General features: G+C 39.3%; 1 protein-coding gene across 1 annotated transcript in view; it reads left to right on the top strand.

Annotated features, from left to right (window-relative positions):
* Positions 1 to 10727: 10727 nt before the first annotated feature.
* The window catches only part of SH3GL3 (SH3 domain containing GRB2 like 3, endophilin A3), a 46590-nt gene continuing 38507 nt past the window's right edge, over positions 10728 to 18810 (top strand). The window contains exon 1 of the mRNA XM_071754439.1: positions 10728 to 10862. Coding sequence (XP_071610540.1) covers positions 10818 to 10862 — 45 coding nt within the window. The 5' untranslated portion in view covers positions 10728 to 10817. The remainder of the gene's footprint in view (positions 10863 to 18810) is intronic.

Here is an 18810-nt window from a genome sequence, read left to right as displayed (position 1 = left end):
GCAGTTTGACAGGAATGTTCAATCTATACAGGAGATCAGGAGCCAAGAAATACTTGAACACAGCTCCCACGGCTGAGCAGGGTTCTGAGCACCTCACTTAATCTGCAGGGTGACCACTCCCCACCTGTAAACTGACAGCTACTTCCTTGTCTCACAAAGGCTTCAAGAGGATAAAAATCTGTGAAAGTTATGAGAGTCTCAGATACTGTGATAAGGCCCAGGATAAACAAATGCTGAATGCAAAACAGCAGCTTCCATGGTGCATATTCAAGGGCATGTGGAATGAATTAGCAACATCAAGAGAGGGAGGAGGAGAATGGGAATGGGAAGGAGCAGAAGGGAGGAAGGACACAGTGACAGTGCAAGTCAGGCTGCAGGACTGGAAGCTGGGGAGAGTTATGCAGAGTCCCAGCACACTTGGAGTTCATGTTGCAATTTGCAAGTGCATCTAAAGCAAACTGAGCCACAGATTTGCTACACTGAGCTTTTTACAAAATACTGATGTTGACATTTTCATGAAGTCGTTGAGAGTAACTCCCAAAGGAGGGACCTTACTGTGTGCATTTAGAGCATGAGTGGATATATTACTTAAGTAATCTTACTTAATATCTCACAGTAGTCTTTTTTTTTTTTTTTTGGGGGGGGAGGGTGTACAATATGAGCAGGTTAAAAAAAATTAATTTTCTGTATTGTGCCATATTTTTTCTGCCAGTAGTGTGAGGGAAAAGAGCAAGTCTGAATGTATCCACATGCACTTGTGTAAATAAACAGGGAATAGGCCATACATCCTTCCTTAGCTGCCCTTTCTCTTTTTTTTTTTTTTCTTTTTTTTTTTTTTCTTTTTTTTTTTTTTTTTTTCTGATAGAGAATACATACTATGAAACTATGAGTACTCCATACTGGAAAGAGATTAATGCTTTATTTTTCTAATGATGGAATATAAAAGATGAAGCATTCACTTATAAAACAAATCCCTTTGCAGAACTGCAGGTTAAGCAATATGGATGGATTAGATAGTAAAACTGCTGCAGTTTTTCAAAGAACGAAAGAATGTGGTCAGTAGGGAAGAGGAAAAACTATTTGGCAAGGCAAAAAAGAGATGACAAAATTCAGAGGAGGAAATCTAGGATGCATGTACAGAAAGCTTTTAAGGCAGTGATGTCAGGTACCTTGTTTTATCTTCCTACTGGAATGAGTGGAACGCTTGCTGTTGGGATAAATATTATATGTCCTTTTTGTTCCAGAAAATACTGGATGTGATATGTTCCTGTGCAAAAGGAAATGACTCCCAGCTAAGCTTTCCAAAAAGGATTTAAGTGATGCACAGTAATTTCTACTGACTTTCTGCACTGGAAGTTGTCAAAATTGCCACTGGTCATATCCCAATGACAAAACTCCACTCAACTGCAGTGAAACAACAGTGACTGGTGTTGCAAAACTGAGCTGAGGAATATCTCTACCTGGAGTCACTCTAAGGTACCTAATGCTGATGCCATTTAAAGTAAACTGGGTTGCCTTAGACACAGATGAATAGTTTTGTATTTTTTCCTCTTTACAGTGATATACTTTCCACTGAAAACAATGGATATTAAAAAATCAACTGCCCTGGGTCCTTCACTGTGTCTCACATTGCATATTACACACATTTGTAGGTAGCTTCTTCCCCAGAAAAGCCAAAGTCTCATTGATATTTATAATCTTCAGAAGCAAATTATAAAATGCTATTTGGTATTTAGATGTTTTTTGAAACCCATTTACACCCCTTATCTACATTTTTTTTGTCTAGATACCACCTAAAATCTGAAAATAGAACCCTTAAAATAGAACTTCAGAATGTTGTTATTTTTTTTGGTTGATCTTAATTAAATGGATAGGATTTTAAAATCCTATAGGCAGAATAACTAATTAAAAAACAAACCACAGCTGAAAATAATGACTAAAGGGAATCTTGGGCTGTTACACTTTGAAAATTCTTGCTTCCAGTCACCAAGCAAGGTAGATTTTGGCAGGCAAGGTTCTGAGGCCACTGAAATGAAGAGAAGTTCTCACTCTGACTTCACAGACTTCACATCGTGCCCTTCACTAAGGAATACCCTGACAGCCTTACACACTCTGTTTGCTGCATTCTATTTGAATGAAAGTGAAAAGTAACTGTCAAGAGAAAAACACTTAAAAATTAAACAGCTGGTAGAGGCTTGCTGAAGGACATAGCTAAGTACCCAGCAAGGTTTGGGAGGAAAAATGTAGATATTATTTGAGTAAACCTGTTTAAAATAATGAAGTGTATCAAAGGTATGTACAAGGTGTCCAGCACCTCAATGTAGGGTTTTCATCCAAAACATCTTTTTCTGGAATTTGTTATCAAAAACATTCTATACAGAAATGTAAAGGTTCTAAATAGCATGACATATTTTCTAACTACACAAAGGAAATACAATAAGGGCTGTATCTTCCTATATTCTTTAAGTAGGCTTGAATTTAAAAAGAAGATTGGTATCTAGAATTAAGTTAACCTCACAACTCATTTTCCCCACATCTGTTTTGCATAGTGGTTTCAATTTTAGGATTTCAGCACCACCACCCCGTTCTTCCCGAAGCAGGCAGTGGAAGATCACTGCCATCTACAGATAGGAGATAGCATCACTAACATTAAATTGGAACAGTTTATCTCACGTTGTAACAATTTTCTCTCTCTGCCTTGAGCACTTGTCTCCTCAGCCCCTCCTTCCCCTTGAAAAACCTACGAAGTCACCCAACATACACTGTTGTCCCTGTGGCACACTAAAGGAATTAGGATAGCACTTAAGACTCTTAGGAAGCCTACAGTGTTTTAAGTCAAAGTTGAAAAGAAAAAGAAAACAAAAAAGGTGGGATTCACGTGCTTTCCATTACCAAGTATATATGTCAAAATGTAGTGTACATGTCAAAATTATAAATGGTTTCTTACAGATCTCTCAGATATCAGCTGAGGAAAATAACAAACTCTATGGACATTTGTACAGATGGATTGAGGAAGTGGGTACCTGCCTTCCCTGGATCAGTGTCTGGGTCATATTTGCAAGATGATCTATCAGGAAAATAAAGCAAGTATGGCACTGTAGGAAGAACAGAGCTGCAGTTTAACTTTGATTTAATCCTCATCTTTTCTTTTGTTTTCTTCCTCTAAAGAAGGGAGTGAAAAAAAAAATCAGATAAATCTTCATGCTGATTTTATTTATTGCAGAAGAACCACAGATGTGCAGCATATAGAAATCATTGCATTTAACAAAAAGGAAAAATAAGAAAATTCATCATTTCTCTCCTGTATCTTCCATACTAATATTGTTAGCTTTTAATTTTAGGCAAAACTACTTTTATCAAACAAGTCAGACATCAGTTATTAATATACAGCAACTGTCATTATTTTTTACTCTTTTCCAATATCTGCTGATTTGCTGACTCCTTGAAATGAGTGTACATCTGCCAACATTAAAAATATTAGAATCACAGATTAGGCAAATTAAAAGTTGTCTAGTGTCTACATTAAGTTTAAGTGATTTGCATGCAATTTCTACCATCTTATACTTTACACAGCAAAGAAATTGATAGGCACAACCAAAAAGAAGGTAAGAAGAGATGCCTGATTTCCCACTGCTGTATCTAAAGGATTTGGCTCACTGAAATTATTTTAAACTATGTCTTGAGAATATAAGTGCAAGAGATCACACAGCTGGAATAGCTAGGTGAAAAAATAAGGGATAAGTTAAATGCAGTAGAGTTAAAACAAAATGTAACTGCAGAGGATTCAGCTACTGCTGTCTGTCTATCATTTTAGCACAATAATATGATTGCTTCAAGAATCATGTTCTGGTGTGACATATGACAGGCTTTTTCCTACCTCTACTACCAACACTAAACAGCTCTAGGTCTATTGATGGACTTCAAGCAATAAAAGCAACAGCTAATCTGGTCTGATGACAGGGAAGAAGCCTGTGACTCTGAAAACCTTTACCATTGTTGTTTTGCAGGACCAATTTCCTCTTTAAAATCCTGTAACCACTGAATAGCAGAAGAATATATACCTGGCCTCCTTTAAAATCTTTTTAAGATTCAAACCCCAGTTGAGCAAGAGCAGCTTTACAGGCTGAAAGTTTGGACCCCACTGAAGTCAGTGGCAAAAGTCCTGAAAGCCTCAGGAAGGTCAGAATTTCATTCACGATATTGATTCAGCTGCTGCTTCTAAGTACAACAATTTTCAAGTTGTTTCTACTGAAAGTCAATGTCAGACGTGTTTATTGTTTTAAAGTTTATTTTTTCTTTAGAAAAGTAAATATCTGAGTGCCTTTGCGTTTCAACGAGCAAACATGCCTGCATTTGACACGTTTTTAATATGTATTTAATTGAAATGGTTGTCTGGTAACTGTGGAATGAAAACTGTTTTCTTCCCTGTCGTTCTTCCAGGGTGTTTCTGGACATAGCCAGAAGGTGGCATTCATGGTTAACAGCGAAATGAATAAATCCATGACATGTCTTAGCATATGAGGGAGAAGAGAAAAAATTTTCTTAGTATGGTGGCAGTTACTCAATTAACCACGATGCTTAAACTAATGCAATACATTTGATTTATGTGTTCTTTGTTTTACAAGGAGTGGCAGAGTTATACAGTAGGAGACATTAATCTTCACGACGAGACAGCAGGGACCTGGCAAATTGTGTTCATCCTCTTATAAAGTACTTAACAGTAAAAGTCATTGTCTTCAGTTCCATCATTTTGTTCCTCCAAATGAACCAGTTTCTAAAATAATACCCATACAATACCCTATAACAGTCAGTGTTATCAGGACAGGTAAGGACTGCAAGAAAAAAACAGTACTGAACTTTATCCAGTCAATGAATCTTAATCAGATTTCTTAAAGTCTGATCATTCCCATTTGTGATCCAGTTGGTCCATGGAGTATTGCCATATTTAACATCTGTGTCACATCATGCCTTTCCTGTTGCCTCATTGATCAAGAGACAACATGTGATGATTCCCAGATGTTAAAACATGGCAGATCCCAAAAGACCTATTAAATTACACTGAAAGCAAAACAACATCCATGCTGTAAAAGTTTTGTTAAAATCAGGTATGTCTGAATATTCACAAACTTGCTACAGGACACTTACTGATGTTCAAATTGCTCCTAAATATCAGTAAAATTATTTGAAATGTCCCCATTGTGTATTATATAAGGACACATTTTGTGGCACAAAGCTGACGTGACTTTCTGTCCCATGTTATGAAGCAGTTTAAAGTAGAATTAGACATATATTTATACACTGAGAAGATAAACCAATGGATTTTAAAATTTTATTTTTACTATTGTCTCCTTTTATTACATACTGTTTGTGTTCTTTCAGATCTTTACTCAGATTTCTTGCTGCTTATATTTTTTTTCTTGATAAAGCTGAATAAATTAAGATGAAAGAAGCTTGTGCATTGCATTCTCTAGGGAAGGCAAAGCAGCACGTGTTATTTTTCAGCTTGTCAATTTTTCACTGAAAAACATCATTATAAAGACCAAGACTTACTAGAACAATACTTAAAGCTTTGTTCTGTATCTGAAGAGCAGTTAAGTGAAATTCTAGACTGGATTTCAAACAGTAAATGTGATCCAGTTTATGCCAGGGGGCTGCAACATTCTGCCTCAAAACAGCCCTCACCATTTCTGGTACGGAGTTTAACATGGAGGTGACTCTTCTGTCCACCTTCCTGAAACTAGCAGCGTTTTTTCAGCATTTTCAGTTTTCCAGCAACATTTCAAGTTCAATTTCAAATTTTGTGCTGGCTGTGGAATTGCCAACAATAAAACATCACTGTTCTCTGGTGAACACAGGCAGCTGTGTGCAGAAAAGGAGGAGCAGCTCTGTGTTGTCACCTGTGAAACAGCAGCACAGAACTCAGGCTGCAAGGTTTTGAGGTCAGAGTAAGATTTCTGCCCATTACCATGTTGACTAATTTTAAGCTGCAGTTAGTTGTGCCTTACTCTTTAATAAGAAGAAATATAGCTGCTTTAGAAAGGCTAGCAAAAAGTGGGGTGCTCCTTATCTGGCTATTTCTGATTCACCAACATTTGTTTTTGTCTTAAAATGAACAAGTTTTTTAATAGGTTTAACAGGTTTTTTAATAGGTAATAATACCCCAGAAAAGAGGGTAAGAACTTGCATTTCAGAGATGGCAACATATTTATTTTTAGTATTTTCCAAGAAGAAAGTTGTTTTGGATTTTTTTTTTTTTTTTTTTTTTTTTTTTTTTCCCTTAACGGAACAAATTGTGAGTCCATTTCCAACGCAGCCTTTTTTCACGGATTTGTTACCTTTTTGTACTTCCAGAAGCTCCACTTGGGAGCAGCCCGGTCGCCTCCTCCCTGGCTGAGCTGCTCAGCCTCCATCTCCCACAGTGCTGCACGGAGCTGCCCTGGCCACAGGCACCCAGCGAGGCCACCTTGGCACCCACATGGCCAGAGATGCATTAGGGGAGATGTAGTTCCGTGAGAGAATTCAGGCCGAAAGTGAGGCTCAAGCAGACAAAGCAAATGTTTGTGAGGAGTAGTGATGCTGCGCTGAAAACGACGAGATCTGAAGCTGAAATTATTTTTTTCCAATTTACTCAGAAAACGTAAATATTTCCATTAATGACAAATAGACCTACCCAAAGGAAAACATCACACTTTTCCTCCTACCCCCCAGTGGCTTAGCAAGTTCAAAATTTCAGGCATGGAGGAAAGAAAAATGTCAGGGTGTCCAGAATTATCACTAATACTCTATTATTTCCTGATTTATCTCATGGAGTAATTTTGGAAATTCACATCTTTATTCTAATTTACACATTAACTAATTTTTTGTTAAATGGTCTGGAGTTGTCTGGGAGAACATAGTGCCTAAGTATATATCAACACTAAAAAATAAATTTTTTTATTGCTACCAGAAACAACATAAGCATCTAGAAGGTACATGATCTCCCAGCAGGAGGTTTTCAGAAGTTCATCTATATTATAGTTTGAAAGATTAGGATTGCACAATTTTTACAAGCTGCAGTGTGACCCAGCTGCTTACACAAAAAAGTAGGTTGGTGAGTTTTCAAAATTAGAGTTCCTACTTAGAGTATACACACATGTAACTGCAAAAAATATATCCAGATTTTGAGCTAATTAATTTTTTTCATGTCTTTTTAAAAGACACATGCAATTAGCACCATATTTATTAATAGCATAAGACCTAACAAGCTTTTTTTTTTTGTTGTGGACACTTGCAGAACAACAGCCAGATATTTAGGAAAATGAGTGAGGACAGAAAGTATCTGTGGGATCATGGGGCAGCTCTGTGGAATACAAACACAGGAAGGAGACGAGAAGCAAAGATCTGGATTACAGTAAAATAATACATATGGAAATCCAGCTTGAGAAGAATAATCACATATGCCAAAAATAATTCACTCGCTATGTTTAGTTAGAAAATCTGGGGAGAAAACATAAGCATCCTAAACAAATGAAATAGGTTAGCCAGAGTGTCTACTGGCCCTAGGGTCACGTATTCCTACTCTAACTGCCAGCAGCATCCATGTGGAATGGGGAGCTTTCCAAGTTCTGGCCAGTGCTGGCTGTGTAGAGAAGACTGCCTGTTCTTTTCCCTTTCTTATGAACTGTGCACTGCAATGCAAAACCACGTCAGGAATACCTGAGCTACTTTATCTGCACAGAAAGAAAGTGCTGTGGTATGCAGGACTGCTTGTCTGTGTTCTAGAAGAAAAAGCACAGTGTTAGCCTACTTCTGCACATCAACATTTTTTCATAGCACCAGCAGTTCTTGTTTAAGTTAAAATATTTGTTTCGTTTAAGTATATAGAAATAGTGCCAACACAGGCTCTGGAGATGTCCTTACTGTCTTGGGCATGTTTTCACAGATGGATTCTTTTCTGACCTTGTCACTGGGGTAGTTTGCTGTTGGCACTGTTTTCCTAGTATCAGCTTCCAGGTTATCAGCTTCCAGGTTTGTCCTGCAATATCAAACTTGGGAGCTTACAGCAGGAAAATAATGAAATGGATGAAATTTGGGAGCAATTTCAGTGCTGTAGTCCTTTGGATTGCACTGTGGGACATTATGTTATACATTACTTCATTTACTTGGGTCAATACAAGTACCTGTGTCAATTCTGTTTAGTACTCCCCATTTTTTTTTTTTTGTTTGAACTTCAAGGGACCAATTTTCAATACCAGTTCTCCCATGTAAGTAGCAAGTGAATATTTTCTAGTCATTGCCCTTATTTGAGCCCAGTTGGGAGTTCTTAGTGTGTACAAATCTCACTGTCATTTGTAGCACATCTGGTTCAATAACGTTTGAGTCATCATCATCTATTGTTCTCACACACTTTGAGATGTCCTGAGTAGTGGGACTATAATTGTTGTTTGAATATCCAGACATCTATAACTTTTGCCCTGAGGACCCCTTTTCCAGCCTTTGTGAAGCATTTTTCACTATGCCCATGTAGTATTATGTCCTGGCCTTTCTTCTGCTTATGACAGTTCCTCATTTTAAAGACTGGATTAGTAACTTTCCATAAAACTTAAGGAACATCATCCAACAAATCATAATCCTTTTTTTTTTTGTCTACAGGATTTAACTATGTCTATAATTATAAAGCTCTTAGACATTGCTTAGCCAGCATGTGTTATTGATGAAAAGCTATAACTTTTGCTTACACCTGAACTTAGTAACAGTCTCCTTTTCACGGTGTCTCAAGCCAAATCATTAACACCTGGACCATTCAAGTTGGCTCACTAATTAGGTTTTCACCTTGTCTGTGTCATTGAGCAATTAGGCTCTGAAGCTGAAGTTCCACAGGGCATTTCCCACTCGCAAATTCTTGTATTATTTCAGTAGAGAGACAACAAGCTGCTAAGGTTACAAGCAGGATTTAAAAAAAAACCAAAACCATGGAGCTGTAGTCATACAGCCTTACTCACGTTCTTTATATAATCCAATTTTACAGCTAAAAGCCACAGTGACTCCATAATCCTTTGATTCCTCTCCACAGTGACTTATTTCAAACTCCTTCCTTTTTTGTTACTGGTCCATCCTTTCCTGAAGTCAAAAACTAGTCAAAGCCACCTTCTCTCCCTAGTTCCTTGGTACACTAAGAGTTTGCTGTAATATCTTTTATGGAACTCCCCTTTCTTAGGCTTTATTTTTCACCTGAGATCTCTACAAGTGCATCACTAACCTAAGGCATTCCCAGTTTCATCTGGATAGTTAACATCTTGCTGTCTGGAACAAGCAATTAGGAGAAGAAATTGGAGCTAAAATCAGGTGCCAGTAGTGTAATCATGAAATCCAGTTTTTGCTATCCGCAGGTGGCACCAGACAGCACAATGACTGCAGACATCCTTCAAACATTACCGAGTCCAAAAACCTGTCAGGACTTCACCTCCCAGTTCATCTTCCAGACCAGTTGTTGACTGGTGCCATCCTATTTGTTTTCCCTTTTGTCTCTTCAGCCTTTCCTGTACAGAGAGTCCTTTGTCATGTAGTTGCCAATAGGAGTTCCTTAGCTCACGATTTTTTCAGTCTTTGCACTTTGTTTCATGGTGATACACAATCGTTTGTAACAGGTGGGACAGTGATTCCCTTCTCCCAGTCTATAGCATGACTGAAAGTTCTTGTATTTTTTATCAGTGTCCTCTTTGTTAATGTAAAGAAGTAATTATAACACACACTGGAAATACCTTTCTCTTCTAACCCATTAAAAGGCAGTGAGCAAGCCCTGCTGCAGCCAGCAAAAGGTGCTTCTTAACTGCTTCCAGGTCCATGCATGAGTTTCCAACGAATTACAAGGCCAGGATCAGGCAGCACATGGCAGAGCTCATCTTCCCCGGGATCTCAGCCCAACCTGGAGATGCATTCACCAGTGTAGGCACAACCACAACTCATATTTATATGAGCACATTGCTGATACACTGCTCTATTTAAGGATACAATGAATCCATCCTATACCAACCAAGAAGACAACTAAACCATTCTCTCAGTCTTGCTCTTTCGAGTACATCTGCTCCTCCAAGAGGGAGGCGGGGGGTGGGAGGCTGTGCCTTGCTGAACCTCAAGCAGCAGAAATGCAGCCGGGGAGTTAAAGCCACCAAGGGGGTTCGGTTCTGATGTACAGTGCCAACCCGTCATACCCGGGACCACTGCAAGAGCTTTCAAGTGTTAAAAACTGCAATTAATTCATGATGCACAATAACAGACCTGGTGTGAATGAGCTCAGCTAGAGATGCCACCCAAAACCACCCGAAATGAAACCTACATGGAGAAAGCTGGAGCATTATGAAAAGTAAGAGGAGTCAGACGGAAGCAGAGAGCCAACAGACAGGCCCTTCGGTGCTTTAGCGAGTATCTGCTGAGCGGAGGGATGGCCTTGCTGTGGCAGTGGTGGCACCTGTCCCCAGAGTCCCCCCGGCACCCTCCCTCCCTCTCCCTTCCCGCTGGGCGCGGCGCTCCCCCCCCCCCGCGCCTCCCCTGCTCCGCCGTCTCCACGCAACACCGCGGCGTGGGCGGCTCGGAGCGCTCTCATTTGCATATCCCGGACGAGCGACCAATGGGCAGGCGGCTCTGCCTCTCTCATTTGCATGGGCCCCGGCGGCGGCCAATGGGGTGTCAGGAGCCGGGCCCGCTCGCCAGGCGATGTTTCCATCTGCGCGGGGCGGCGCGGCCGCGGGTGCGGGTGACACAGCGCGAGGCGAGGCCGGGCCGGGCGCAGGACCCGGCGGGCGCTGGGTGCGGGCAGCGCCGGGGGCAGCGGGGCAAAGATGTCTGTGGCGGGGCTCAAGAAGCAGTTTCACAAGGCCAGCCAGGTAAGGGCAGCAGCTGCCGGGGCCGGAGCGGTGGCAGAGCCCGGAGGGGGTTATGATGTTGGTGGGTGGTTCGCCCTAGCGCCCTCGCGGTGTCCCCGACCTCCTGCTTGTAGCTGGTGGCATCGCTCTGTGGCACCTCGGGGAGGGCTTCCCTCAGCTTCACCTCAGGGTCCTTGCTCTTCTGGTTGTCTCTTGTGTTGATCCTTGCGAGAGAGGGTTGACTGTTTCCTTCTCTAGCTTGGGGCATCGGGTCTTTCCTTGGGTTGTTAATATTTGTTATTTAATGCTGTGTTTGTACTCTGAGGCCTCGCTTAAAGATGCAAGCTGCAGGGAACGAGTTTTCACCTGAGGAGTTCATTGTGTCCTTCCACAAACAACTGGTTTGTTATCCTACCTGGATACATCCTACCGTGTATCTGTCCTATAGAGGCTATCCCATGTTTCTAGTGTTTTCCCTCCTTTTCTAGATGTTGTGCTCTTCTCCTTCCCCAGGTAAACCTTCATTTCCTCCTTTTTCTCCTCTTCTCTTTTGCAACATCCTTCTCCAAGTCACTGATTTCTCTTGAGGCAGAACCCCCTTTCTGTCAAGCGTGTGGACTGGTTGCCCTCCATAGTCCGACAGTGCCAAGCCGCAGCTGTGTGGGTGCAGGGGCTTCACTGTGGTACCAGTGGGATTCTTATCACTGAAGATGTTTGGAACCCTCAGCTACTTTGCTTGCTTGTTCCAAGCCTGACAGATCCCTGTTTCTCTTGTCTTTCATTAGGGATAGTGGTTATACTAAAATTTGTGTCTGTAACCTATTCAGTCAAATCAGAGAACTGCTGTCTACTGGGTGAGCGTGAATAAAATCAAGGTGGGTTGAGTGCTTAGCTGTCAGTTTTCTAGGTCTTCCTTCAGACATTTGGCTTGTCAGCAGGCCAGATGCAGAATGTGCACTTTGTTTGGGTATGGACATGGTAAATATTTATATCTGATGTTTCTTTTCAGTTGTGCTCTTTCTTACGTGTTATGTACTCGTCTTGAAAAATGTATCTTTTAGTTAACTTTCGCTCTTTGAGAAAAGGTGGGACTTCCAGCATAAGCAAATCCAAGGACAATTTCTAAAAGATTTTGGCTTGTTTTGCAACTAACATGTTGGTAAGTGATGCAGCCTCTGCTGTGGTGAGTTTGTAACTCAAGAAGCAGAAGGTATTTAACTGAGAAAGTTAGAGAGGTAACCACAACAAGTGCTGTCTCATCTAGCAACTGGTAACTGCAAATTGCTTAATCCTGCCCAGATGTCAGGTGAACAAAACAAACCAAAACAAACCAAAAAAGAAAAAAGGAGAAGATCTAATAAAAGTAGTAGCAATGGCAAAAAGGAGTTATTAAAGTTGACTGTATGGTTACTGAAAAGTTGTGGTTTGACTTCCAGTATTCATTACAGTAAGGAACTGAGATGCATAACTCAGATAATATGCTTCTGAGGGTGGGTCAAAGGTAAAGCTTCCACTGATCTTCAGATGCAGGACTGAGTAAGGAACTTGACTGAAAATCTTTCTCTGCAGTGAAACAAACAGTACTTAGTAGCAAATTAGTGTGCATGAAAAAGATATTGAAACTAATTTTTTTGTGTGTGTGCCTGAAGAAACACAAGACACCTCTTCAGAGTGCATTCTGGAAGAATTGAGATAACATGTTGGGCAAGGTAATATTGGAAAAATATCAACAGAAGAAATAGCATATATATAGTGGATCAAAACATCCAAGTCTAAGTAAGGGATCTTTATCTCTGACACACAGAGACACAGTCATGCCCTTATATATGAAGGTGCAACCAAACAGATACTGAAACCAACAACACTGCAGTGGGACATGCAAAACCAAAGTAGTCACAATCCATCTTTTAGCTACATTCTTTTACAAAATGCTAAAACAAGCAAATACAGAACATCAAAGAGATTTCTCAACAGAACATTTCTTAAATCCCCAAGTACTGCAGGATCACTTAAGGAGAAGTATACCTTTGTGTAGTGAATGGAAGAGAGATGCCAAGGGTAACTGTTAACAGCAGAGACAGAAATTGTTTGGGGAAAGAATGAAATTAATTCCTTTAGTGCTCCCAAAGGAGAACAGGGGCAGATGACAGAAACTGGCAAATTTCCCAGAGGACATTGAGGAATACTGAAGGGAATGAGACAAGAGCCAGGACATGTGATTAAGGGATAAGAATAATATTTGAAGGCTGACAAACCTACAGACAAAAAAAATCTGAAGGAAGATGTTAGTGGGTTAAGACAGTCTGTATTTAACAATTAATCCAGAAATGTGAACATATATATCAAAGAAGTGACAAGATCCATATTTTCTCAAAGGATACTACTTCCATGCAAGAATAGACTTCTTTTTAATGGAAATAGACCGCAGTTTAACTGAAACATAGAATAATATAGATACACAGTTACAGAAAGTTCAAGTAGAATGAAACATATGGCGATACTCTGCAACTCTTTATACTTAAACTGAACTTCCTGCACAACTTGCAAAAGAAATGCATCTTGGTTTTGTTTTTGTAAAAAGCCTGCCTCTTCTCTGTATCTTTATATACAACTTTTGTATCAACTAATGGTGGTCACTCTTGTGTATAGACTTAAATTCCAAATTTAGAGGGTCCAGGAAAAAAAGACAAAATACTATTTTATAAGTGCAGTTGAGGTTTTGGGGTTATTTCTTTTGTTCAGTTTCAGTTAAGTACTAGAATTACTGCAGCAAGTTCTGCACCTCAGAGTGACTGCTGGTTTTCTATATATTCCAGTATATAAAGCTGTAATTCTGCTCCAGTACCCCTATTAGGCCTTTCTCTACCATCACAGAACTGATAGGCCCAGAAGCTTATATGTAACCCAAAGGTTCTGTATATGTTATGTAATAGATAATGGCTTTCAGGTACACTAGAATTTTCTTTACTATGCTTTTATCTAGGTTATAAGTTTAAAGTGAAAGACCCTAGTGGACTGGAATAAGGATTGCTTCCATTCTGTCCATTTAGTACGAGTGATGATCCCCTGACTGTAACTCATCTGACTAATGAAGTACCAAGTACAATCTGTGCGGTGTCTTACCACCTCTCACTGATTGAAAAGGCTGTTTCTTTCTCAGAGCTGATTAACTTGTGTAAATCTCATAAAATTCAGCCTTTTTTTTTTTTTTTTTTTTTTTTTTTCCCTTCTATTTTCAAATAGATTTTTAAAAATTAACTTTCAGGGAGTTCTGTTTGTGATGAGCATTCTTCTTCTATCACTTTCATCTTCTGATATATCTTATCTGTTTTCCTGTTTTCAGCTTGAAATCTTTTGATGTAGGTGTGTGAATCTTTGCCTGCTGTTCTTGTAGGCCTTGTTCTTGTGGTTGTTGTGCATGTGGGATAACCCAGATGGTGGGAGGACTGCATCTTCTGATGCATACTGGGAGTATTTTTAGAGTGGTGTTTCTGTTTAGAAAAGCAGTAAGCACAGAGAATGAATAAGAGAGCCTTAATAGGCAGCAGATGCTATTATAATTTCTGCTGTGCTCTAAAACTGCAGCCAGGGTAGTATCTCAGTGTGAAGATGCATGATTTTTCAACATAGCTGGAGGCTAGTGAGCTGATGCCCTCCCTCCCTCCCTCCCTTAGCGTGCTTTGAAAGCTCAGCAATGATGCTGGCATAGGAAATTTGCTCTTGACCTTGAATTCACATGTGCTGTCTTTTTTTGTTTGTTTGTTGTGGGTTGTTTTTGGGTTGGTTGTTGTTTTTTTTTCCACTAGTTGTAGCTAAATTGTGTGTATAACAGCAGTCTCATTAGAAACAGCTTCTACACAGTGTACGTATTAGGCTTAGCTTCTCAGTGATAGTAGAAATAAATAATTTTTTTTAAGGAAACACATGACTGCCAATTATTGTGAATATCTTACCTGAAGTGCAGGCATCAACTGTTACTGTTACCTATGCACACTGCCTTCTTAAGCCTTCTTCTGCTTTGAGTGAAGAAAGAGAGGCTCCAAAAGATTGAGAATCAGGAGCTGGCTCTGTTGTCTATAGATAGAGCCTGAGGGTGAGCAGATTTTCTAACCAAAACAACCAAAATCTGTCACAACTTCTTTGCCTTCTGAAAGGGATTTAACAGTGTTAATGTTGCACATGCTCTGTGCTCTCATCTCTTGCATATGCTGCATGGCATTTGTCTTTTCAAGTACTGCATTTTTTTAAACCAATGTTTTAAAAAGCATTTTAAAAAAACTTCTGGGTATCACCAACAGTTGCAGGGATGCTGCTTCTTTTCTTTGAGATTTCTGCTATTACTCCTTTGATTTACGTGGCATTTTGATCCAGTCTGTTGGAAGGAATACCAGATCAGAATGAAGACATTATCATTCCACTATAAGTCTTGTGATTGGGAGCTTTTGTGGCTTTTTTTTTCCTCTTTTCCTGACTCTTTTTCTTTTCTGCTGTGTTGTAAAAGAATAATACTAGCCTAGACATAATATTTAAGCCTTTTTAAAATCCATGTTGACACTGTGCTAATAAACAAACAATTTAATTACACAAGTGCTTGCTAGCAAAGGAAGTTCTTTGGTAAACTGAAGACCAGACAGTTTTTATACAAAGAGAACTTGAACTTGGCAGCCAGACATGAAAAGAAATTCTTTTTTTTTATTACATACAGATATATTTATTTCCCGGGACTATATACTGTTATCATGCAGTCTTTTAGAGGGACTGTCCTTTCACATACAACTTGAATTGGGCATGATGAACCCAAGTCCTTAGGCAGCAAGCTTCTATCCCTTTCCTACTCATAGTAAAATAACTGGATGTACTCTTTTGCAAATCTTACAGAATTAAGGATTAGGGCAGAATTAGATACGTATACAGAATATGGACAGACAATACAGAATTAGGACAGTGGTGAAAAAGACATTAACTTATTGTCTAAGATGTTTTGAAACAGATAATTATAAATGTTTCAGAAAAGAGTGTAAGTTCTCAGCCACTGGGGAGGACTAAAAAACAACATTATTTATGTATATGCAACTATTTAATTTTCTAAGCAGTATCATTTGTCTCTACCCTTGTCATGGCTGCAGACTGTTGTTATGCAATCTCATAATTATAAAACCATAATGTAGGTGATAAACTATCTAAGACAATGTGAGCAGAGGCTCAGGGTTTGTGGAAATGTTTGAAGAATTGTTTGGGGTTTTTTTGAAGGAAAAATCAGTGCTTGTGAAAGAAGGCTGTCTTGTTTTGCAATTTCTATCAAAGCAAAATTTTTAATAAAAGAGTGGGAAATGTGCTCCTCTGGCAAAGATCAGCATGAATTTGCAAAGGAGGGGCTGGAGTGGAGCAAGGGGACAGTATTCTGCAGTGCATCCCTTTTTGTTTGGCTGTAGTAAGGATAAGGCACTCCTGAGGTCGGTGGCTGACTCCTGGCTGGGCAGCCCACACGCTGCTTACACTGAAACCAGGCTGGTGGGTAGGAAAGAGGAAGACAGCTCCTTGTGGCATGAAGGGGATTTTCAGTATTAAATATCATATCTTCTAGAGCTGGGAGGAGGGGGGAAACTAGATCTTAAGTTTTATGTTTACAGACATATTTACAGTTGTATTTTTCAACTGTTAGGTAGCCTGCAAGGAAGGCATAAATGTAGGAAAAAAACTTGGAGTGCTTCAGTCAGCATACAGATTAGCAGAAGGTATCAATCATGTGCCTCTGCAGCCTTTAACAATGCAGCTCTCCAGGCTTGCAGTAGATGAATCATAATGCTGTAAACTGGGAATCTAGCAAAAATGCAGCTATAATTTCCAAGGAGGTTAGGTGTATTTTGCACATAAATTTTTTATATATAAAAATCTGAATGGCATTGCAGTAGAAAATAGTGCAGCACAATGGAATAGAAGGTCAACTTTCTCCTTGAACACATTTCTTTTTATAGATTCTTGGCTTTGCTGAAGAGTTTTGCACAGGCATCCTGGAATTTGGAGCAGGAGCTGGCACTCCATCCTTAGCTCCTGCTGGTGCCCGAGTCACTGCAGCACATGCTGGGTCATGGATTGCAGTGCAGTCTCTTCAGAGTCCTGCAATGCTGAAAAACAAATAGACAAGGGAACCACAGCAACAGCATTGCATTTGGATTTTCTCTGGCATCATTTGCCCAGTGTTACTTGAAGTTGCTTAAATATCTTGAACAGATACATTTCGACCGAGAAGTTGCTTTCCAGTACAGAATCTGGGACAGACCTTACAATGTACTTATAGGAGAACAAATTCTGCTTAGTTATAGTGATAGAAATCTGGCATGGCTCAGTGAAGGGTCCCTTAAACAGGAATGTGCAGCCTAACTGTATAATTGAGAGCAGAATGTGGCCTATAAAACCTCAGTCCAAGTGCTTGCTTCCTGTTGAGATAAGAAAGTTGGATATATTCTGTTGCACAATATAGCTGCATTTCCAGAACAAATTGCTGAAAATAGAAGTGTTTTTTAGAAAATATTTTGTCTGTTGTGCCATCCAACCACCAACACTTTCTGTAATCACACATAGAATGCAACTTATGAAATAGGTCTTGTGCTTTTAAACTTCTTTAAGAACCCTGTAAATCCCATACTTCATCTTATGATGATACTGTTAAGAACAAACTGCTTCTATTTATCTTAATGCCACTTTCACCCTATATATTGCAATAGTCTAATTCTATACTGTTTGTGTTGTTCTCATTCTTGGTTTCTTTCCTGTTTATGGAAAAGAAGCTATTGCTGGAGTTTCATGACTGGTTGAGAGTTGAAGATTAGCTTCTAACAATGATTTTAACAAGTCCAGGTAGAAAAGGGTTAATCAAATGTTGGATTACATCTTGAATTCTGTTTTGTAGAGCCCTAGTGTCCTATTGCTATGTATGTTTCTATTATTAAAGTTATTAAGGGTTGTATACATTGATGGCAGAATATACCAGTTAATTGCAGCATCTCAGATAGCAGCAGCTGTGTATGTGAAACACAAAAATAGCTTGGCCTTACATTCTTTTTATTGAAAGGATAATACCAAGCTTCTAAAGAGAATTAGTTCTGTTTCTGTACTACCCTAATTAAATTACATTTTTGATACTTTACCTGTGTTTAAGGAATGACAAGAACTGCAGTGAAATTGGCCTGGTTAGGAACTGAAACATGATTATAAGAATTCAGGACACAAAGGAAACCAAGGAGTTCTAAAATTCTCTTTTCTGTCATTGGCATTGTTGTGCAGTCAGGTTACTGATCCAAGGTGGAAAAGTAGGTAATTTTTTTTTTTAAGTTTTGTTTTTTAAGACAGAAAAGAAATCGAATATTAAAACCAGATATAAATGGTCCTAGGTAGTAACAGCCCCTTTATTCCCTTGTGAGTGCTTTGCAAATGCAGGTGGGTCTTCCTGTTTCTGTGCCTTTTTTTTAACAGATGCAAATATATAAGGTACTTGAAGGTAACATTACTTCAGGGTTAAGAAGCTGGTGAGTGACAGAACCAAAAGTAAATTTTGTGCTTGCAGACTACAGATGCATTGCCCAGCCATTAGAAATTATGCTTTGGAGTCTGAAAAGATATCTAGAACTATGTCACAATTGCTGCTGTGTTTTGTTTTTTTTTTTGGGGGGGGGTTGTTTTTGTTGTTTTTGTTGTGGGTTTTTTAATTCTGTTTTAATATAAATAAGATTTATGGATAAATACAGAATGTCAATATGGTTTTGGATTAAAGCTTCTGTATAAGTGTGCTTGTAATGCCACTGACTCAAAATTCAGCAGTGCTGAGTGTGGTATTTCCACTGCCCAACTTTACTGGTTTAATATCCTTTTGGAACTGGCAAACCATGTTTTAGAATTTTGGATTTTCAGACAATGATATCTCCCCTGCAGAGAATAAGTGGGTGGAAAAAAAAATTACATAGTGCCACAA

The sequence above is a fragment of the Heliangelus exortis genome, chromosome 11, assembly GCF_036169615.1.
Source record: "Heliangelus exortis chromosome 11, bHelExo1.hap1, whole genome shotgun sequence".
Classification (NCBI taxonomy): Eukaryota; Metazoa; Chordata; class Aves; order Apodiformes; family Trochilidae; genus Heliangelus; species Heliangelus exortis.
This window is presented reverse-complemented; position numbering and strand designations above follow the sequence as displayed.